At 36.5% G+C, this 25,015-nt stretch overlaps 1 protein-coding gene across 5 annotated transcripts in view; it reads right to left on the bottom strand.

Annotated features, from left to right (window-relative positions):
- Nucleotides 1–25,015, bottom strand: part of RALGPS2 (Ral GEF with PH domain and SH3 binding motif 2) — a 157,525-nt gene that overhangs the window by 111,373 nt on the left and 21,137 nt on the right. For 3 of the 5 annotated variants that reach the window (XM_057728961.1, XM_057728960.1, XM_057728963.1), the window contains 2 exons: nucleotides 5,757–5,901; nucleotides 427–531 (listed from right to left, as the gene is read on the bottom strand). In XM_057728961.1, the coding sequence (XP_057584944.1) occupies nucleotides 427–531; nucleotides 5,757–5,813 (162 nt within the window). In that variant the 5' untranslated portion in view covers nucleotides 5,814–5,901. The other 2 variants (XM_057728964.1, XM_057728965.1) reach the window with 2 other exon arrangements.

A 25,015-nucleotide genomic window follows, 5' to 3' on the forward strand; every position in this document is an offset into this window, starting at 1 on the left:
GGCTCAATATCAGGAAATCAATATATTCTGCTAACAAGTTAAAGGAAAAAGACAACATAAATAAATGAACACTTTAATTTTTAATTTACAAAAAAGTAAAAATACTTCTTACACATGTCAAAGTACAGTTAGCTTGGGGAGGTGGTATAGGTAGGGATGAAAGCAATTACCATGAAGGTAAATACTTATTATTACTTATCAAGTTGATAGTGTAACTTATGAAGCTGCTCTAAAAATATCAATGGATTTTCTTACCTTCTCCATTTCACTCCTCTGCTTGCTCCACTGCTGTGCTGCTCTCCCATCCATTCCCACATCCAGTTTTTTTTTTAAACATCTCCTCTGTTGGGCCTACAAATTCTAACTGAATAGCACCAATATGTAAATTATGTGCAAAAACTGGAGAACAAGAGGTGGGAGGCTTACCGCATATTCTTCTGGTGTAACCTTAAGGACATCAAATACCACAGCATCAAAGCTTTTCTTCAATTCAGAACCTTTGTCACTTAATGATTCAGAACTGCTACTTTTCTGTTAAATTGAAAAAAAAAATGCAGCCATTTAAAAACTGTCTTGCAGCCAGTGTCACAGAAACTAGACTGGCCTTAAAAACGCAAGAAGCTAAGAAAAGTGAGTTAACAAATGCTGTAGAAAAGTTGGGCAAGAACACACTGCTTAGCTGGAAGAGCACTAGGAAAAGGGTCAGGCAACTTGAAATCTAACCTCAACTTTAGATTTTTAGGTTCTTGAGTAAGTCATTTTCCTGTCTGTTTCCTCAACCTGACATCCTATCATTTCCAAAAGAAATAAAGGATTTTATCAATAACAAGTTCAATGATTTTCAAATGGGATAAAAGAAGTTAGGGGAGAAGGATACTCCCATCTATAATTTTTAAAACTAATGTTTATTATGAAAAAGACAAATTATTTTCCTAACATAAGCCACAGGAAAACATTCAGGACTCCATTAACTAAATAACCAAGTCTAATTTGTTAAGTGAATGTCTGTCTGTGACAGTACAATTGACACTGTTCTTCCTATTACAGTACAACCTTAAAGCGTTTTCTGCTTTTTTAAGGTTACTGCTTTAATTTTGAATTTGCTGTTGCTATATGTAGAACAAAAGAGGCTTTTGGCCCTAAAAATCTTATTTCTGTTAAATTTCCACTTCATCTGTACTACAAAATAAAAATGTATTTTGCAATCAGTTGGCTGAAAGCAGAGTATCATCACTGTACGAACATTTAGATCACACTCTGTTAAATGGTGGTAGGACATCAGGCTACAGTCAATGGCACAAAAAATTAACCAAAGTTTCAATTACGGAGGTATACTATGTCTGTCAACCTACCAGCTATTATACATCAGTTTTGAGCACTTGCCATTATGCTCCATGTTTACTTTTTCCTTCCCTTTCGGTAGCAACTGAATATCAAAATCATCACAAAGGAAGGGGTCTATCATTAATTTTGGAAAATTCTCAACCATTATTACTTCAAATGTTTCTTCTGCTCCTTTCTCTTTCTCCTCCTTCTGGCCGTCGCATTAGGTGTATGCTACACCTTTTGTCATTGCCCCACAGTTCTTGAATACTGAGTTCTGTTTTCCTCATTCTATTTTCTCCGCACTTCAGCTTGGGACGATTCTGTTGACATGTCTTCAGGTTCACTGACTCTTTCCTTAGCTGTCTACTGGTCACCAGTCCACTGGTGAGCCAGTCAAAGTCATTCTTCATTTTTGACACAATATTTTTGATTTCTAGCCTTTCCTTTTGATTCTCAGAGTTTCAATATCCCTGCTTATACTATCCATCTCTTCTTGCCTGTTGTCCACTTTTTCCATTAGCACTCAACATTATTAATCATGGTTATTTTAATTCCCAGTCTGTTAATTCCAAAATCTCTGCTGTATCTGAGTCTGGCTGTGTTGCTTGCTTTGCCTCTTCAGCCTATGGGTTTTTTGGTTACCTTTCAGCATGCCTTAAAATTTCTTGAAAGCCAGACATGCTTTAGTGGGTAATAGATATGGAGGCCTATGGGCCTTTAGTGTAAGGGTTTATGTTTATCTGGATAGGAGTTATGCTGTTTACTATTTATTGTGGCTAGAGGTGCCTTCACTTTCCTCTAGTGTCCTTGTGTTTGTCTCTGAAATTTTTCTAGAAACTCCTCCTTAGAAAGAGTCTGTGCCTTGCTGTTCTTTCAGCTGAGATCCTTTACTATTATACTGGAGCCCTGCTGATGTGGTGCTAAGGTGTGGAAAGAGGAGAAGTATCCACTGCCCTACAATCAGGTACTTCAGTGAGCCTGCGCCCTTGCGCAGTGACCTTAGGTACTTCTCAGTACCCAGGACTCCCCTTAGAAAGGAAGACAGGAAGGCTAGAAATACCCGGAATTGGGTATTTCTCTTCCCCCAAGTAGGTTAGGCTGGTAAAATAGTCTCCCCTAAGGTGAGGTAGAGAACAGAATGTGCTGGGCATATTTCAGGATGATTACTTCCTCCCCCTAGTATATTTCAGAATGGTTACTTTCCCCTCCCCCTGCTGGAAGCAGAAGGGATTTTTTTCTGATTCTGGCTGTGAGAACTTGGTGGGGCTCCTGGAGGTAAAACTCACAAAAGTGGGGTGGGAGCCCCCAGGAGTTCTCAACTCTCAAGCTAGTCCACACACAGCCTCCAGCAGTTTGTCAACTACAGTAAGCTTTCCTACCCTTTCCTGGCTCCAGTGACTCCTGCTCTTGGTAAACAGTGATTCTCTGTATTTGCCTCTCTCTCCAGTTTTCAGGGCATCACCATCAATTTGCTCTGTGACATCAGTTCTCTGATAGAGCTAAGAAGAGTTACTGGTTTTCAGTTTGTTCAGCTTTTTTCAAGCTGTGAGGACAGGAGTGATGAATTCCAAGCTCTTTACATGTCTGAGAAGAAATCTAAAGTCTCATAAATGGATTTTATATATAGTATCTTATCCCATGTGTTTAATCTCTATAACTATGACTAACAGTATGTAGACAACGTTAGTTTATATTCCAAGACTAACATAGAAATTTATTCATGTTAAGCATTCAAATACACATCAGTTAATCAGTATATACCAATCCAGTAACAACCAAATAAGAAATACATTCTGGCAAGTAAATATGTTCATTTTAAGCATAACTTGGTAATTTTCTCCAAGTTTCTAACTCATTCAAGACAAGTGAGCAAATCATAAAGGCAATCTTACTGTGTATGAAAGTGAGTAATCATTTTCCTCTTTTCCTTCTTACAAGCCATTAGTAGAGGCTTTAAAAATTATGAGTGATGTGCTTCTACCTGCTTTCCCACTACCAATACATAAGCTGGTAAAGATAAGAAGTTAAGCAGTACTGAGACATGTATGCACTAAGAGCATAGTAGTAATTCTTTATTCATAACAAGACTGAAAAACTAGTGACACTTCTAAATGTTTGAAAAAAGTTCACCACCACTCTACTGATACCAGAAGCTTAAGCACAGGTTAAGTCTAAAAGGTAGCGATAAGCGGAGTCAATCACCCATCAAGTACCTTAAGTACCTGTAAGGTCATCACATTTGTGAGAAGTTTGCATTTTGATATGTTAACACATCTTTATTTTAAGAGAAGGTAGAAAAATACATATTTTTAATTTTATCTTCTTGCCACAGCAGGAGGACAATTTAAAAAGCTGACTTTTCCCCCCATACTTCTCATATACTAAATTATACTACTCTGAGGTCTGAGGTAATTCATCCACTTTTGGAAAAGTCAACATGATTTTTTTATATAAGTGAAATGACCTATTTTATTTAACAAACAATTGTGTACTGTTTCTTGCAATACTAGCTCATATGTTTCAGCACACATAGTCATAAATATACTATACATATATACACATACATTTAACACAGTCAAGAAATATGGTTATAAAAATACCAAGTAAATATGCATATAATACAGACATATTTACGAACATATATGATCCCTGTCTCAAGGAAGAAGAAAATTCGCTATGTATAAATTTGTGGAAAAAAATTATTAAAAATGGAATTTTTTGAAGTGATCATTTCAAAAATACGAAAGCTCCTATCTGTTTAGGGGATCAGGAAAAAACTTTCCTAAAAGTATAGCACCTGAAACAGAAAAGGCTAAGGGTTTATACAAACGTCAGCAAGACGTAGTATTCTTTCATTAGAAAGTAAATTTCAAGTAGAGAATTAGTAGCAATAAAATCCATTAGAAAGAAAATTTAGGCCCATTTTGAGGAAAGTCTTAAATGCAGGGCTGAATGTCATGTGTATTTAGTTAGTAGGTAATGAGGAACCATGGACACTTTGAGAATACAATAAAGTATAACAGCTGTATTTTAAGAATATTAAAACTGAATCACAGTCAAATGCACCCAAAACAGCAGAGAACAGAAGTGCAAGATCAAAATAAAAAACCACTACGATATTCTAGACAAGAAGTAATACATGACCAAACTAAGATGGCACTAGCAGAAATGAGGAGTAAAGGGCTGGATCTCAGAGATAAGGTGTGGTGGACAGGCTCTAAGCCGGCTGCCAGGCATCTCTCTCTCTTGGTGGTCACCCCCTGTGTAATCCTCTCCACCTGAGTGTGGGGAGGACCTGAGACATCACTTGAAGATTATATTACAGAGGATTCTAACTTCTGTTTTGTTAGTGGGCTCTCCCTGCTGTGATGTGAAAACGGCTGTGGTGTGAAAACGGCTGTGGTGGGCAAAGGGGAAGCAAGTTAATGCCAAATCTACAGATCTCACCTTAGATGTTAACGAAATGGTGATGCTACTAACAGAAGTCAGAGTAAGGGGGTGGGCTATTTTCTTTACAGGTAGTGCAGCAGACTAGAAACAAGGAACCTGATTTTGTTCATATCATAAGTAAAATGTCCGGTCCATCAGAAATGCTTAATAAAATTTATAAGGGAAGCCAGAGCTAGAGGTAAAAATACAGAAATCAACTAATAAGAAAAAAACCTGAAACTACTGACTTAGAATATTTTCAGTGACAGCAAGGCCTAAGTAACTGGCTTAGGCAAAATGAAGTTGAAGTTATCAAGGAATTCTGAGGTCAAGGTGTTAAAGTGTCATAAACATTTATTCTCATCCTCTATGGTAAGAGTAAAATAAAGGAGAAATATAGAAGCTAAATGCTAAAGTTATTAAGGAAAGCAGGCAAGTACTCTAGATTTATAGACAAAGCAAAAAAAGAAAAAAAAAAAAAAGGAGGGGGGTAGGGCAAAAATAAAATCACAATACATTAACCATTCAGTTGAGCATCTAGTTCAGTCTTCATCTCCATCTTTAACACTCTGAGCTACATCACCAAGCAGCCCTATCAACATTCCAGCCTAATCGTTCTTTGATCTTCTTCAACAGGCTGGGAATCAAGGGATCTGACAGTGCCACTATTATGTCCTTCTTTGCCCCACCTGTACTGTTGCCCTCAAGATTCATATAATGCAAAAACACTTTAAAAAGAAATTCTATGCATCCTTTAAAACTAAACCCAAGAAAGGGTTTTAAGTAATCATTATTTGTCAAGTACGTTAAGTAGGTAGGGATTAACTCTTAAAATGTACAATGAACACATACATGGTACAATTAAAACTGTTTTTTAAAAAACTGAAAAATCTGTAACCCTTTTTCTCAAGCTCTGATTTAAATCTGTGACTAACAATAATGCTTAAAATATCAGAATGCCAGGTAAGAAATTTTACAACTGAACTTCTTAAATGTCTTACCTCAGAAGCAGTAGCAGCAATACTAACACTGCTTGCCTGCCCGTTCATTAGGTCCATGCTTCCCACAACATCGGTCCCTGACACTTTTAAACAGCAACAGAAGACTGACTGCTTCACGTCCAAGGCCACATATACATTATTATTCCTGTCAAAAATAAACAGAAAACTTTAACTGTGGGTCTTATTGGAAATTTAAGAAACCCATGCTTGTCACCATGCCAAGAAATAAATTTACTAAACTCTTATCTTTCATTTCAGTTAAATCACTAAATCCAGTTTGAGGAAAATCCTATTATGTCATTTTCTTTCCTTCTCTTTTAAGTTATGTAATTAATTAATTAATTTGGCTGCATTGGGTCTTAGCTGTGGCATGCAGGATCTCCACTGTGGTGGGCAGGCTCTTCGTTGCAGCTCACGGGCTTCTCTCTAGTTGTGGTATGTGGGCTCCAGAGCGAGCGGGCCTAGCAGTTGCGGCATGTGGGATACTAGTTCCGGGATCAGGAATCGAACCCGCATCCTCTCTCACTGGAAGGCAGACTCTCAACCACTGGACCACCAGGGAAGTCCCCTATTATGCTATTTTCAAATGATCAGAAACACCAAAAGGCCAGTGTTCAACACATGTTACTATTACATTCTTTATCAGCAAAGCAAAGGTATAATTTTTCATTTACTGTGAGAGAATTTCAAAACCTTTTTTAGTTTTAAGAAAATAAGAAATGTAAAAAACATGTGGCAAAGTAACACATGGTCTAATAAAATAAATTTTTAGAGAGCTAAATGAAACACCTAAATCAACCATGCTGATAATCTAGTTTACAAAGATATCACAAATAATTAAAAATAAATTATTATGGAGCATGTTATAAAAATACCACAACACATGATAAATTTATTTGTATAGGGCTTTAAAGTTTATTGATTATCTTCAATCCATTATCTCACTGATCTTCACAACTATCAGTAAGACTAATTAAGGAAGATATTATACTCATATTACATAAACACAGCCTCTGAGGACACAGGATGGTAAATGAGGAGTCAAGAATAAAATTCAAGCCATCTAAAATTCTAGTCCAGTATTCTTTCCACACCACCATATTTTTTCCACTTTACTGGAAGTCAGAATGTTTACTTGACTTCTAATCCCTTTCCACAAATAACTTGCTGTAGAGCACTGTGTTGATAACTTCACCTACCTAGGAGGGAATTTCTTCCTCTCTGTAAAATGACACAAATAAACAGTGTAAGGCCCACTTCCAACTTTAAATTTCTATTATATTTTTCATAAGAGAAATGATGTGTCTATAAATTCGGTGTTTAAAACTATATCCACTTTTTTATTGAAGTATAATTGACATATTAGTTTCAAGTGTACAATAGAGGGATTTGATATTTTTACACATCACAAAATAACCACAATAAGTCTAGTTACCATCTGTCATCATACAGAGTTATTAACAGTACTAGTGACTATACTCCATGCTGTACATTACAAAATTATATCCACTTAAAAAACTTAGTTTGAAATATCAGTAACAATTCTCTTGAAATGCTAAGTTTCCTCTCTCTGGAGAAGCAATACAGGACAGTGATTTAGAAGCACAAACTCTAGAACAAATAACACAAACTGCCTAAGTTTGGACCCAGCAAACTGTTTACCTTTTCTGAGTTCAATTTCCTTACCTATAAAACAGAGATAGCAATAAGTACCTACTTCATAGAGTTGTGGTGAGGAGAAATTAATATATGCAAAGCATATATTAAACAGTGCTGACACATGATAAGAGTGCTACCATAATGATGCACATTTTGTCTACTAGCTAATGAATCCACACAAAGCTTAAGTTCAAGAGTGTTCCAATTAAAGAAGACAACAAAAACCTTAGATACATACCTCTCGCACACCATACTAACATATTAACAAATTGAAGGATAAAACCATATGATCATCTCAACAGACACAGAAAAAGCTTTTGACAAAATTCAACATCCATTTATGATAAAAACTCTCCAGAAAATGGGCAAAGAAGGAAATTACCTCAACATAATAAAAGCCACATATGAGAAACCAACAGCCAACATCGTTCTAAATGGTGAAAAACTGAAAGAATTCCCTCTAAGGACAGGAACAAGACAAGGGTGTCCACTCTCACCATTATTATTCAACATAGTTTTGGAAGTTATAGCCACAGCAATCAGAGAAGAAAATGAAGTAAATGGAATCCAAATTGGAAAAGAAGTAAAATTGTCACTCTTTGCAGATGACATGATATTATACATAGAAAACCCTAAAGATTCTACCAGAAAACTGCTAGCACTAATCAATGAATTTAGTAAAGTAGCAGGATATAAAAGTAATGCACAGAAATCTCTTGCATTCCTATACACTAACAACGAAAGAGCAGAAAGAGAAACTAAGGAAACTCTCCCATTTACCACTGCAACAAAAAAAAAAATAAAATACCTAGGAATAAACCTGACTAAGGAGACAAAAGACCTGTATGCAGAAAACTATAAGACACTGATGAAAGAAATGAAAGACAACACAAACAGATGGAGGGACATGCCATGTTCTTGGACTGGAAGAATCAATATTGTGAAAATGACTATCCTACCCAAAGCAATTTACAGATTCAATGCAATCCCTATCAAATTACCAATGGCATTTTTCACAGAACTAGAACAAGAAATCTTACAATTTGTATGGAAACACAAAAGACCCCGAATAGCCAAAGCAATCTTGAGAAGGAAAGATGGAGTTGGCGGACTTAGGCTTCCTGAATTCAAACTATACTATATGGCTACAGTGATCAAGGCAGAATGGTACTGGCACAAACATAGAAAGGTAGGTGAATGGAATAGAACAGAGAACCCAGAGGTAAACTCACACACATGGGCACCCTATCTTTGACAAAGGAGGCAAGAATATACAATGGAAAAAAGACAGCCTCTTCAATAAGTGATGCTGGGAAAATTGGACAGCAACATGTAAAAGAATGAAATTGGAACACTTCCTAATACCATACACAAAAATAAACTCAAAATGGATTAAAGACCTACATGTAAGGCCAGACACTATAAAACCCCTGGAGCAAAACATAGGAAGAACACTGTGACATACATCAAAGCAAGATCCTGTTGACCCACCTCCTAGAATCATGGAAATAAAATCAAGAATAAACAAATGGGACCTCATGAAACTTCAAAGCTTTTGCACAGTGAAAGAAACCATAGACAAGACAAGAAGGCAACCCTCAGAATGGGAGAAAATATTCGCCAATGAAGCAACTGACAGAGGGTTAATCTCCAAAATATATAAGCCGCTCATGCAGCTTAATAACAAAAAAGCAAATAGCCCAGTCCACAAATGGGCGGAAGACCTAAATAGACATTTCTCCAAAGAAGACATACAGATGGCTAACAAGCACATAAAAAGATGCTCAGCATCACTAATCATCAGAGAAATGCAAGTCAAAGCCACAGTGAGGTATCACCTCACACCGGTCAGAATGGCCATCATCAAAAAATCTAGAAACAACAAATGTTGGAGAGGGTGTGGAGAAAAGGGAACTCTCCTGCACTGTTGGTGGGAATGTAAGCTGGTACAGCCACTATGGAAAACAGTTTGGAGGTTCCTTAAAAAACTAAAAATGGAACTACCATATGACCCAGTAATCCCACTACTGGGCATATACCCTAAGAAAACCATAATCCCAAAAGAAACATGTACCATAATGTTCACTGCAGCACTATTTACAATAGCCAGGACATGGAAGCAACCTAAATGCCCATCAACAGATTGAATGGATAAAGAAGATATGGCACATATATACAATGGAATATTACTCAGCCATAAAAAGGAATGAGATGGAGCTATATGTAATGAGGTGGATAGACCTAGAGTCTGTCATACAGAGCGAGGTAAGCCAGAAAGAGAAAAACAAATACCATATGCTAACATATATATGGAATCTAAAAAAATGGTACTGATGAACCCAGCGACAGGGCAAGAAAAAAGATGCAGATGTAGAGAATGGACTTGAGGCCGGGGCTGACGGGCAGGGGGCGAAGGGGAAGCTGGGACGAAGTGAGAGAGCAGCACAGACATGGATACACTGCCAAATGTGAAGAATATAGCTAGTGGGAAGTTGCTGTATAGCAAGGGGAGATCGGCTCGATGATGGGTGATGCTTTAGAGGGCCAGGACGGGGAGGGTGGGAGAGAGTCGCGGGAGGGAGGGGATGTGGGGATATATGTATAAATACAGCTGATTCACTTTGGTGTACCTCAAAAACTGGTACAATTATAATGCAATAAAAAGGTAAAAAATATACATATATATGAAAAAAGGAAAAGAAATATACCTCTCGCAAATACACGTTGGTGGGCATCAGCAAAATCCTGACTGCAGAAACAATGAATGAGAATGCCTAAAATATGTTTCCTAGATGTAGCAAAACTTGTTGCTGGTTTTCAAATGCTCAAAAATTATTATTAATGATAGCAGTGCCTTCAGTGACATCTTAAATTTATCTTCCTTTTTTTTGGATATATCCTAAGTACCTGCTAAGAGCAAAATATTGTGCTAGAATTTTTTAAATGAGAAATACATTGGAAATAATGATTTTTTAAAAAACCATTTAGAAAACCAATGTGAAAATGTATAGAGCACAGAAATACTTTAATTTCCTCCAATCTACAGTATTTCATTTTATCAACGTCATTTATTCTTATTAAGAATCACTTATATTTACACTACTATACAAAATGAACTTGATAATCCAAATTCTCTCTGAAGGCAACACTCATTTGCAATGAAACGTTTTCAAATAATTTCATTTCATTCCACATTCTATGCCTGATTAATTTAGATACAAATTCATAAATCAAGAGTGCCCCCTAGTGTTAAGAAAAGTTAATCAAATCATGAAAAGAAATGTATCCTTACTCTAAATTATGTATCAAATAACAAAATTTTATGGTTAATATTTACTGAAAAAGAGGTAATACAACAAAAGTAAACATTAATACATTTGTAAACTATTAATGGTAAAGAATAAAGTTTTCTCTGCCTACTTTTAATCAAAATGTCATTCAAACATCCCACGAAAATTGTCATATTAAAATCCATTACATAAAAAAAAGTAGAGCAAAGCATATCTCAACAAAAAGCTTATTCATAATTACTTACAAATGTACTACACGTCAATGTTATTTACTACTGTTCAAGTACAACAAAGCCTTATATGATACCATAAAAACACTGCCAGCGCTAAGAGACAGGCATGGGTTTATTTTTTATAGTATGTGCCCCAAGACGTTTCTGTGCTTTGCACACAAAAAGGTTCAAATCAGATAAGACAAATATATGCTTTAATATTATTTACTTTTCCTAGTGCTATGTATAAACAGCACAATCATTCATAATAAACACCAACATCACAGCAGCTCTTTTCTTAATTAAATTTATTATTTCCTACTACTCTCTTCTGAAACTTCTAAAGACAGTTAATCTGTCCTTTAAAAGGGTTTAAATATCAAAACAGGAACAGTGCTTCAATATAATCCCAAACATGGATACTGCTGCTTTCCAAGCAATATAATCCCCAAATAGGAAATCTGAAATGTGTAGATTTAGCTCCTTGCTTGAGGTCACAAGCTAGATTATTAAATTGCAGGCACAATCATTCAGTCTCCTAACTCTTCACCTTCTCAATGGTATCCCCATGAAGAAACCAATGTTTTTTAAAAAGAGAAACAAGAGGGTAAAGTTAAAGTGACAACTTCTCACTAATTAATCTCATTTCATAGTACCAGTTACATATTCTTTTCTGAAATAATTTATGCTGTCACCATTAGGAATATTATGCTAAAGACATTTAATAGTTTTACAAAATACACTCTGGAAGAGTTAAGCAACTATAAGGAAAATGGTTGTGAAATGCAATTAATTAGTGCAATTTCTTTGGAAACATTCAGATAATACAGAATTCATATGCTTGCACATGTTGGCTTAAAATCTCAGTACCAGAAGTTCACCTTACTTAAACTCTGGAGAAAAAGAAAAAGCTACATAGACAAAAGTTATTTAATCAAGCACTATTCACAACAGTGAAAACCAGAAGTGACTTCAATGCCTTTGTATGTAACCACAGTAAAAAAAATCAAATAGACAATTATATGAAAAAAACATGAAAATAGAAGTGACAATTTCAACATCAAAAGCTAAACCTTCTTATCGTAACCTTAAAAATTTCATGAGAAAAAAAAAGGTAAAGTTAAAACACCATAATTGCAACTCAATATTTAAAAGTTGTTACAGCGCTTGCTTTCCTTTAAAAATTATTTTAAAATAAATATTAAAGACACATTTTATATAACACTCATGGAAGGCCCAAAGACTTAAATGGCCTGTATATCATAGCAGTTTCAGCATTTCTGACAGCTAAACTTGCACTGCCTTCTTTATTTTTTTATCTAAGAAAATCAGAGATCAGTCCCCAATTCCCCAGTACTTTGTTTCAATAAATACAGTCATCAAAATGCTGATGAGTAACAACAAAAAGATTTTGTCTTTGAGATGATTAAGCTATTTTGATAAAAGTTTAATATAGAATGTGGTTGCCTCTTAACACCATTTCTGCTATAGCACCAGGCAGGATAAACCCAAGGAGAAACACACCAAGACATATAGTAGTCAAACTGACAAAAATTAAAGACAAAGAACAGTTATTAAAAGCAACAAGGGAAAAATGACAACATACAAGGGAACTCCCATAAGGGTAACAGCTGATTTCTCAGCAGAAACTCTGCAAGCCAGAAGGGAGTGGCATGATATATTTCAAGTGATGAAAGGGAAGCACCTACAACCAAGAATACTCTACCCAGCAAGGATCGCATTCAGATTCAACGGAGAAATCAAAAAGCTTTACAGACAAGCAACAGCTAAGAGAATTCAGCACCACCAAACCAGCCCTACAACAAATGCTAAAGGAACTTCTCTAAGCGGGAAACTTAAGAAAAGGACCTACAAAAACAGAAACAAAACAATTAAGAAAATGGTAATAGGAACATACCTATCGACAATTACCTTGAATGTAAATGGACTAAAGGCACCAACCAAAAGACACAGACTGGCTGAATGGATACAAAAACAAGACCCATATGTATGCTGTCTACAAGAGACTCACTTCAGACCTAGGGACACACACAAACAGAAAGTAAGGGGATGGAAAAAGATATTCCATGCAAATGAAAATCAAAAGAAAGCTGGAGTAGCAACAGTCATATCAGATAAAATAGACTTTAAACTAAAAAATGTTACAAGAGACAAGAAAGGACATTACATAAAGATCAAGGGATCCATCCAAGAAGAGGAGATAACAATTATAAATATGTATGGACCCAATATAGGAGCACCTCAATACATAAGGCAAATGCTAACAACGATGAAAGAGGAAATGCAAGGCAGAAATAGAGACACAGCTGTAGAGAACAAACACATGGACACCAAGTGGGGAAAGCGGAGAGGGTTGGTGGGGGATGAACTGAGAGACTGGGATACCAAAGTGTACACTCTAAATATATGCTGTTTATTATCTGTTAAAAAAAAAAAAAAAAGAAAGAAAAACAGGTTGAAGGATAGGAAGAAAGGGTAAGTAAAACACCATCAACAAGGGTGCAAATTTAAAAGTAAAGGCGGCCCAGAGAGAAGGTATGATGTGGACACTAACCTGCTTGGTGCGGAGAACCTTTTTGATGACCTCTGGAAAAGTTCAAAGAAGTGACAGGACCAGATTGTAGAGGGTTTCAACTGTCAAAAGGGGGAATTTAGATTGGAAGAGACAGGCACTAAGAACCATTAAAGGTTTCTGAGTAGGGAAATGACTTTAGGAAACTAAAGCCAGTATTTCAAGGATTACCATGCCAGGGGCATGCCACTGGGCTTTAGGGAAGGTGGGTAGTAAACCTTTTGCCAAAAACAGCAAAGCATCTGAAGTGATGTGCAGGCCCCTTTCCCACCCAGGCTTCTCCAATCTCTGCTCTCCAGGACCCTCTCCTAGTCTTCCAGTTGTATAAAACTCCCATGATCACAATCTATCCCCTTAACTTCTATCACCTTCATCCTCCATCACCAGTTTCTAATTCAGAATCCCCGACTCCATGAAAATGGCAATCTCAGATGATACTTAAAAGAAAAAATTTAACGAAATTCCTATTTATTTGTGAATGCTGGGAAAAGCAGTTCAGTGGGAAAAGCATAAGATATGGAATAGTAATTCTAGGGTGTTAGCCTGGTGTGTGATGCTGGGTAAACTATGTAATCTCACTCTGATTTCTCTGCTTATAAATAGGAACAATAAAATGTACCTCAGAAAGATTTTGTAAGAATTAAATGAAATCATATAGGAAAAACTCAACGCATCTAGAAATGGTAGAGTATGACAGCAAGAACACAATTTTGGAGCTGGAAAGCCCTAGGCCCAAATCCTAGCTTGGGCACTACCAGCTGGCTTGTAAGGCCTTGGGCAAGGAACTTTCCTAATATTTAGGCAGAGGCTCAAAGTCCTTCTATCAGTGATGAGGCTTAAAAACAACAACAATAACAAAACAAAAGGAGAGGAAGAGGCAGACCTTCTTCTAAATAGAAGGAAGACCCTCTGAATTCCAGAAGCATGTGAAAATTACAATATAAACTAATGATTAGAAAAAGTAAGTAAAGTATGCCTCTAAATGGACCATTTTGAGAGCATATTTTAAGACAAGAACACTAGAAAAGAAATTAAGTAAACAATTAAAAAAATTTTTTTACTTAAAAAAATTCATTTCTTAGAAGAAGTTCTAAGTGTGTAAACATGTTAACTAATAGTAACTATATTTTTCAGGACAAGAAGGAGATAAATCTACAAATAGCTTGCAATACTAAATCACTGCATTTAATGATGAGAGGTCCCTTAAGAGAGACACCACTTTGCATGTTGACTAATTTCTAAGTGTAAATTAAACATGAATGTTATAAATTATTTTATGAATTTATTCAAAAGCACACAATTTGAAATTATTCCATGTATCTTTAGTAGTACAGATAAGTGACAAAAAATTCTAAGCTATGCTTAATTATTAATCAAAGGATAACAAGCATTTTTCAAACAACAGCAATTCACATGGATAGGAACACCCTGAAACTGTAAGGAAAGAAAAAAAAAGGCATTCTGGAGAAACTTCAATCACTGTAAGCCAACCACAATGACAGGTTTAGCAATTTCACACACCACCCAGGTTGGAAAGAAAAAAAAGATAATGTCTAAATTAATCTACAGATTTAGAAATCTCCTGTCAAAAGACCTTACTAAATTGCTTCCCTGCAAGACTGATTACTAGATCACTTATCAAATTACTGCTTAAGCTTAAATATCTCTATATTTTTTCCAGACATATATTTATAAACACTTTAGGTATATATTTAAGATGTGTGAGAAAGATGATTTTCAAAACAAAGTAAGCTGAGATCTTAAATTAAAAGGAAAAAGATAAGGATAGCAGGAGACTTTCATTTACCACACTTCCACTTTAATACCCTACCTAGAGTGCACATGTTAAGGGCAATGAAAAGAAACTGGTCCACTTAAACATCCCCATCTATAAAATAACACACATTATTTCTCAAAGTGTAAAGAAAAGCTTAAAAATAATGAAGCTACTTTAAAGAATATGCTTGGATTAAAACTGTCTTACCTTAAGTCAATAAAGACTCAACACACATGTCTTTCAGATATAACTTTGTTGCATTTGTACTAAATTGTAGATGTAATGGACAAACCATTTATAAATTGGCCCCTAGCTACACAGAAAGCTTATATTTCCATGTACCTAAATGGTGTAAAACTAATTAGCTGTGGGGGAAGAGAGACTTTTAAATGACTAGATATTAAAGCGGGAAAATCTATTAAATAATGCCTTTTAAGGTTATACTCTATTTCCAGCATAGAAGGTTCACTAAAGATAATTTGCCAAGTGATTCTAATACATACGAGCTCTGATCTCTTATACGATCTGGCCCAAAATATAAAAATAGGTTAACCAGAAATTCAGGTAACAGAAAGGAAGTTCCAAGCAAAAAGATGAACTGTGCTTCAAACATTTGTTTTTATGTGTGTGTGTTTTGGTGGAGGTGTGTGCATTTTGTCCAGAAGCTCTACTCAGAAGACTAGCCCATAAAGGTCCACTCATAAGACTATATACTATTTGAAATTAAACAAAAACCCCAATACTGCAATTTTAGCAATTAAAGCATAAAAACAATTCAACTGAATCAAATACATTTACGAATTTGACAAAAGTGTGCCACTGTAGGCCTAGGAATGGTCAGAGAAAGGAACTCAGCTTGTTAGTATGAAACCTTGGAACAGAAAAAAACAGCATGGTGAGTCAGTGTGACAGCAGCAAGAGAGACGTCAGGACTCTATGTCTGAGCCAAGATTTCAGGTGAGGCAACAGTACAGCAGTGCCTCCCTTAAGATGCAAGAGAAAAGGGTGTAAAAAAAGGAGAGCAATTAAATAGCCTGGACACCCAGGAGATTCTTCTACGCAATGTGAGGCTAAACTGAACATCACAGAACGATCTGTAGGCAAAGAATTACAACGGAACACTATGCAGCCACTAAAATACCACAGGAGACTACTCAGGGATACATGGGGAAATATCCACAACTTACTGCTAAATCAATAAACCAATCGACAAACAGTACTTGAGGCATAATCCTTTTTGGCTGTCATCATCATCATAGCACAGAACAGAGACTGTATCTAAAATGCAGCTATCTACAGGTTTACAAGTCAATTTTGTCCTAACTTTGGCTTACCTGTATATTTTAAATTTTTCTACAAAGACTTTAATTTTTAAAAAGTAAAAACACAAAAACAGTGTTTTCCCACAGACTGTTTATTAGTTGCAAGAGGGAAAATAAGTAACTCTACTGTGAAGAAACTGGACAAAACCTTGACTGAGTGAATCAAAATTACCGTCACCAGTGAGGAGCAGACAGACACCGTGTGCCTCTGATGTAATGCTCTGGGAGGTACACAACATCATTTAGGAGTACCCGAGCTGGGAATGCATAACCTGACTCTAATCTCAAGGAAATGGACAAACCTAAACTGAGGAATATTCCATAAATGCATTCTTTAAAAAATGACACTGTTATGAGGCACAAAGAAAAGCTGCGGAACCATTACAAATTAGAGGAAACCCAAGAGATATGACAACTATATATCCTGTACAGTGAATGCTATAAAAGATGTTATTGGGACAATTCACAAAACCAGAATACAGATTGTGGATCAAAGTATTGTATCAGTTTCCTGTATTTGATAACTATATTGTGGTTACACGTGGGTAAGTCAAAAATTATCCACACTCTGGCTGTAGAATTTGTTTTAATTAACTTTTAGAAAAAAATACATCATTTTTAGAAAGAATCTCCTTGCTTTTCAATACACTTTATCCATCTTTCAACAAGGTTTTGTATTCCCTCATTAAAAAATGTTTTAAGATGAATGGATAAAGAAGATGTGGCACATATATACAATGGAATATTACTAAGCCATAAAAAGGAATGAAATTGAGTTATTTGTAGTGAGGTGGATGGACGTAGAGTCTTTCATATGGTGAAGTAAGCCAGAAAGAGAACAAAAAATACTGTATGCTAACACATATATGAAATCTAAAAAAATGGTCCTGATGAACCCAGTGGCAGGACAAGAATAAAGATTCAGATGTAGAGAATGGACTTCAGGACCTGGGGCGGGGGGGTGAAGGGGAAGCTGGGATGAAGTGAGAGAGTAGCACTGACATATATACACTACAAAATGTAAAACAGCTAGTGGGAAGCTGCTATATTAATACAGGGAGATCAACTCAATGATTGGCAATGACTTACAGAGGTGGGTTAGGGAGGGTGGGTAGGAGTCATGGGAGGGAGGGGATAAGGGGATATATGTATAAACACAGCTGATTCACTCTGTTGTACAGCAGAAACTGGCACAACAGTGTAAAGCAATTATACTCCAACAAAGAGCTTTAAAAAAAAAGATACCCCACTATCATACCATAAAAAAAAAAAGTTTTAAGCTGAGCTGAGAGCCACCAATGCAGCGCTGTCTTAACTTCTTCATCAGAAGTGAATCATCATCCCCACAGTGCTGCTTTCGGGGACCAAACAGGTGAAAGTCCAATGAAGCAAGATCAGGGCTATAGGCAGGATGCTTTAACACCTCAAAACAAAGTTTTTGTAGAGTGTCGACAGTGTAGTCAGAAGTGTGCGGATGTGCATTGTCATGCAAGATCACAATGCCCTTGGATAGCAGTCCTCTGCGTTTAATCCAAAGTTTAGGCTTCAGCTCTTCAATAAGCATCTCTATGCATTCAATACACATTTCTTTGCGACAAAACACTTTCTCCACACTGTACACAAAGTCTTCAATAAATAACAGCACCAGGTACACCTTCAGACTGCAAAAAACGAATTACTGCATGCTGCTTTTCTTTCATGCAAATCACAAGTGGGACATCCATTTTTGCTCGCACCTCAGTTACAAATGAACTGATGTAACACGTTCACACCCGCACAGCAGTGACTGGGGAGATAGTAGCCTTGAATGGAAAGCACTGATAAGACAGTATGGCCAACAGAAGTTTTAGTAATAACCAGAAGGCAGATAATTTTTGACTCACCCTTGAATAAAAGAATAAATTTGTTCTTAAGAAACACAGCTGAAGAATTAAGAGGTAAAAGGGTATGAGGCATGCAAACGAATCTCAAATATTTCAGAAAAACTGCATGTATGTGTGTGAGACAGAGGAATGATAAAACAAATGGGGCAAAATGTTGAAAACTGGTGAATTTGTATAGAGCGCATACAGGAGCTCTCTTTACTACTCTTATAACTTTCCTTTTATTTTGAAATTCTTTCACAATAAAAAATTCTCCTGAATTATACAAAACCTTCTAGATTTAAAAATCTTCAACTTGCAAAATTTCAGAGATTAAGGTGCACATATAATAAAAAGTATAACTCTTCCCACCAACAGATGGCGTTAGTGGCCATTTATTTAGTGTCATTTTCAACTTCAGAGCCAAAATGATCTCATGAACAACAGCCTTTAGGAAGTAAGCTACATAAACCCTCCTGGTGCTAAAACCAAGAATAACACAGATGAATATTATTTAAGAGGTGGAAGGTACTTTGGAGTACACTTCAAATCCCCAGGTCTTCCCGTATTTTAATATTTGCCCCCCTCATCCCAGGGAATGCCAATACTCCTCAACTCCCCCATGGAGAATCACTGCTGTAATAATTTACCATAAAGCAGTGTGAAAGCACTGTATCCTTCAAATGTGCAAGAATAAAAAGAAGGTGAAGGGAGGAAAATGGAAGTAAAGGAAAAGAAAAGAAGGGACAGGCAAGCTTGCTAATAACCCCCGGCTTTATTCCAATCCCCTGATTTTACAGCAAGACAACAATCTAATGGGAGGTCAAGTGATCTGGCCAAGCTCACATAATCACTTAAAGGCAGAGGCAGATCTTAAATCCAAGTCTTCTGTTTGCTAATCCTTGGTGCTTTCTACAATGCCAAATTACCCTCTCCCCACCAACTCTTAACTGGATACTTAAACACTGTGGATATGTGGGGGTGGTTGAGGGTAAAATATCTGGCTTCTCTCTCTTCACTTCTAATAGAAGTTCATTAGGTGAACATGATGACAAAGAAAGTACCCTGTGCACATGCTGGAAACAGTGAAATGCTTTGCCACTGGCACTCAGGGAACTGCCAGCGGTTGAGTACATTACAGCTGGAGGGTAAAACGTAAGAGTGATGGGAAGCGTCAGGAACTGAGTCTGGAGAAGCAGGAGTAAAGCGCAGTGTGTGCCACAGTCAAAAGAAAAGCCTGGACTTTATACTACAGGCAATGAAAAGGCAGAGTCCTTATAATGGGACTATAAAAATTACATGATCTTACAAGTTTCATTCAGAAGATATACACACATGCACATACACAGTGACAGAAAGACATTCCTATTGAATTCATAAATCTCAACAGATACCCATGTGATGACTTCAAGCACAATAGATCCTCAATGTTTACGAGGGATCTGTCCCAAGACATCTTGAAAAATCCCCAAATTTGAGAATATTACTATGCCATACAACACATTAGAGTATAATTTTTTTTACTCCTACAGGCTTTCAGTGATTCTAAAAACAAGGAAATAATTTCTACTTACAGTGCCATACAAATTGCAAAGGAGATTCACTTACATCATAAATTTAAGCCACCACAAAATCGTATATTTTACTTCTTAATTTATCCCAAATTCCTCTTCCTAGACGGTACTGCCTTTTGCCTCTCTTTGGTCACCAGCAATACAAGCTGGCTTGCACAGCATAAACAGTGCTGGCAATAAAAGTTACTCCACACAAAAAATAGGGAATAACAAATTACACTGAGATGTGCCTACCAGTGGCAGACTAGGATCAAATATATGCCCAGAAAAATTATCAATTATCATATATCATACACCCTCTCAGTCACTCATGGGATGGTGAAAACCACAAGTGTTAATTTGTGAAAGATACAGCTCTATTCTATCAGCAACTGACTAGCCAAAAAAAGCATCACATACTCTAACAGCAAAGACCCCACTGACCTTTTAAAAGCAACAGTGCCTATAACAACATAAATATTTGCATAGCGACTTGTAGCTTAGGACACACACCTTAGTATAGTTTTGGCAGAAGGATTTCAGGAAATTTGGTTTTAGTAAATTTACAACCTAGTTTTCCATTAGAACATTTTATTAAGAACTGAGAGTACTGGGTCTCTAAAGATGTTTACTACTGCATAAGTTCCTGGGGCCACCCAATGACCAGAAGAAGAGAATTTCCTGTATAAATATTGAGGTGTTATGGAGGCTGGAACTCTCTTCTTCACTTATTTTAACAGCCCCTTAAGGTAAATATTATATTTAACTTAGGAAACTGAGGCTCACAGAGGTTTAAGAAGAGGAGCATCTCTTAGGAGTAAAGAAATCTTTCCTGGGAGTTTCTTCATTCCATCTTTTCCCCACCCCTCCCCTCCAAAAGGAAGACTTCCCTATGTGTCTCAGTAGCTACAATTCCTTCATATTTATGTCTGCCAAGGAGGAAATGTGAGGAAAATTTTCACAGAGAATCTGATATTTGAGATGAGTCTTAATGAGTAGATATTGGGCAGATGGAAGGGAAATGGCAAGGACATTCCTGGCAAGAGGAAATAATACTTGCAAAGACAGAAGAATGGAAGAAATTTGCATGACAGGGGAATGTTGGTTAATTCTTTGCAGAAAAAGTGTGTGCGTGCGTGCGTGTGAACATGGACAATAAACTGTAAAGACAGACTGGAGTCAGGTCATGAAGCATAAATAGCATGAGAAAGAAACCCGTACTTTATTCCTAAACCAAGATTTCTTAACTAAAAGACTGTATGAATTAAACCCTGGGGCCATGAAATGCCCAACTCCCCAAAGGTATGAAAACTGTGCAATGAACACAAACAAAAAAATCATCCTCCTGGATCCACAGCTATCAAATGATTTTCAAAGGGGCTCAGAAATGAAAAGCAGTTAAGAATCACTATCCCAGGAGACTGGGAGTCACTGTATGATTTCACAGGCAGAGATGTGTGCCATAATACATTCATTTTAGAAAGGGAACTGGCAACCTCTGTGGGGGTTGATGGATTAGAGAGAGAACCTTAAAAGCAGAGAGAGCGATAAGAAGGAACTACCTACTCAAGCCAAGAGGTTATAAGTACTTATATTTAAAAAAAACTAATTCCAGAGACTTTTCAAAGGTAAACCTGCTAGAATTTGGGTTGTGATTGAGAAAGGAACTCAGCTTGCCTTACCATTCTCCTTCTCATTTAAAGTTCCTGTCATCTGCTTATCCAATATCATCATCAGGAAAAGCCATTCGATACAGCAGAGCAGCTGCAAGTGAAAAGGTACCTCTTTCTTCCATTTGCAACCAGCCACCACCGGGAAACTAACCAGAAAGCGCCAAATGTTCCAAAGAGGAAACAGTGATAGCCTAGAACAGGGGTTGGCCACCTATAACCCACAAGCTGAACCCAGGCCTGTTTTTATACATTTTTATTGGAACACGACCAGGCTCATTCATTTCTGTATTGTTTATGATTACTTTCACCCTATAAAGGCAGACCTGAATAGATGCGACACAGGCTATATGACCTGCAAAAAAGAGCCTAAAGTATTTATTATCTGGGCCTTTATGGAAAGTCAGCCAACCCAGGGCTAGAACAAAAACAGGGACAGATTCTACCTCAGAAAGCACTCCTTTAGTACAACAGATGGGAGTAATATGCAAAGGAAGGCCGTACCTGGGCCAAATTCAACTGTGTAACACTAGGCTTCTGGGCACAGCTGCAGATATACTTGTAGTAGCAGCAAACTACTCCTAATCAAATTGAATATACAAAATTTCTAGTGTTCCTCTACTTGGAAAAATACCGCTCCTCATAAGCAACATATTAAGGGCCAACGTTCTCAACCCAATTCAAATCCTTGTTCTCTGCCCTCATTCTTCCACTAAATCCTACCTTCTCTCTCTCCCCAGGCTCTCTTTTAAAGAGGAAAAAGAAGAAAATGCTAAAATCTAAGCGTCACCATGTAAGCTGTTGAAGTTATCTAATCTGGGGGAGAACCAGTGTCTTGGCCTATCTGTGCAATATTGGCAAAAAGGAGGCTGGGTAGGCATTTTAAATTAATAAATATTAAATCTAACTTTCAAATATCAAAGAGCCTCTAATTATTTCAAAAACAAACAGAACTAAATTTTAGTTCATTGATTAAAATTAAGCTCTAGGGGTGGCTTCCACTAGACTATGGTGGGAAATTACATGTACGGTACTGGTAATTTTTTAAAAACACTTTTTCCAAATGACATGAAGACAAATACTTCAATATATCCAAATTGATCAACTCCAGCTGGCTATATAAAAATCATTATTTCAAAAGTGAAAGAGTCTCACAAACACATCATCCTCACATTCCCAAAAGTCTAAGACACAATTTTCTCCAAAGGATTTTATTTAGCAACTTTTTTTTTAAACCAATAACATACTCAACATAGGAATGTGTAATAACACAGGTTTCAAATAATAAGCAGCTAAGCTGACTTTAGATACTCTAATCCAGGGTTTCTTAACCTTGGTGCTACTGACATTTGGAACTAGGTAATTCTGTGTGAGGAGGACTTTGCTATGCATTGTAGGCTGTTTGGTAGTATCTGTGGCCTCTATCCACTTGATGCCATGAACTAGTTTTGGCCAAGGTTTAAAAAAAAAAAAACCTTTTAAAAAACATGTTTAATGGTAGATATTGCTTTCCGAGTCAATTGTTTTGATATCTTGACTTTCCAAGTCAATTGTTTCATAAACATGTTTCTTCCAAGCTCAAAAGAACCTTGGAGATCATGTGGTCTAAACCATACATTTCACAGGTGAGAAAAATGAGGGCCATAGAGGGCCACTGAGACAGTTGAGAGCAGAAGAGAGACAGGAGCCCAAGACCCCCAGTTCCAGGTCAGGACACCAGGAGGACCGAAGAGCCAACTCATTTCCACAGGTGCTTACTAAGCATCTCAGTATCTTTCAAAAAGCACACATTTTTAATTCGATAGAGTTCATTTTATCAATGTGTCATTATATTGGTTGTGCTTTTGGTGTCGTACCTAAAAAATATTTGCCTAAATCAAGGTCATAAAGATTTTTCTCCTGTTTCTGTCTAAAAGTTTTATAACTTTAGGTGTTACATTTAGGCCTATGATTCATTTGACTTAATTTTTGTAGACAGTGCAAGATACAGACTGAAGTTCATTTGCTTGTATATGGATGTCCAATTCAGCCCGCATCATTTTTTTAAAGACTATCCTTTCTTCAATGAATTGCCTATGTACTTCGTTAAAATTCAGTTATCCATATATTTATTGGATTTCTGGACTCTTCTATTCCATTGATCTATTTCTCTATCTTTACACCAATACTATGCAGTTTTGACAACTTTAGCTTTATAATGAAGTGTGATATCAGGTAGTAATAGCTCTCCAACTTTGTTCTTCTTTTTCAAAGTTGTTTTAGATATTCTAGGTCCTTGCCATTTCTACATGAATTTCAGAATCAGCTTGTCAATTTCTACAAAAAAGCCTGCTGAGATTTTCAATGGTTCGCGCTGAATCAATAGCTCAACTGGAAAGAGCTTTCACCTTAGCAACAATGAGTCTTCCAACCCACGCACAAAGAATATCTCCCCATTTATCTAACTGTTCTTTAATTTTGTTCAGCAATGCTGTGTGTAGTTTTCAGTATTTCATACATGTTGCTATTGTCAATGGTATTGGTTTTATTAAATTTCAATTTCTGACTGTTTGTTGCTATTACAAAGAAGTGCAATTGATATTTATATATTGATCCCATATTCCATAACTTTACTAAACTCACTTAGTAATACTTTTTGAGGCCAGCATAACCCTTATACTTAAACTAGACACAGACATTATGCGAAGAGTGCACAAAAATATTCCACGTGCAAAAGTTCTAAACAAATTATAGGAAACAATGCAACATTTTTTTAAAGAAAATATAGTACATCATGACCAAGTGGGGTTTATTCCAGGAATGCAAGGTCAGTTTAACATTTAAAAAGCAATGAACGTAATTCACTCTATGAACCAACTAAAAAAAGAAAAACCATGTAATCATCTCTATAAATGCAAAAAGAAAAAAGCACTTAACAGTCTTACCTTCATTCCAGATAATACCCGAACACACTAGGATTAAAAAGGAACTTCTTTAAACCAATAAAAGGCATATCCGAAAAAACTACAACTAATGTAGTTTTAATGGTGGAAAACCAAATGAGTCCTCCCTAAGACCACAGACAAGGCAAGGTTGTCTACTCTCACGACTTCTGTTCCATGGTGTACTGGAAGTTCTAAACAGTGCAGTCAAGCAAGAAAAAGAAATAAGAGGCATCTAGAATGGATAGGAAAAAGTAAAGGTATCTTCTTTTTTTTTTTGTAAACGTGACTTTGTAGAAAATCTGATGGAACCTATGAAACTACTGCAACTATTGATGAATTAGGAAGCACTCCCTCCCCTGAAATTTTCTCAAAGTGTCTGTGTAGAACTGGTATAATT

Source organism: Hippopotamus amphibius, chromosome 3, assembly GCF_030028045.1.
Source record: "Hippopotamus amphibius kiboko isolate mHipAmp2 chromosome 3, mHipAmp2.hap2, whole genome shotgun sequence".
NCBI lineage: Eukaryota > Metazoa > Chordata > Mammalia > Artiodactyla > Hippopotamidae > Hippopotamus > Hippopotamus amphibius.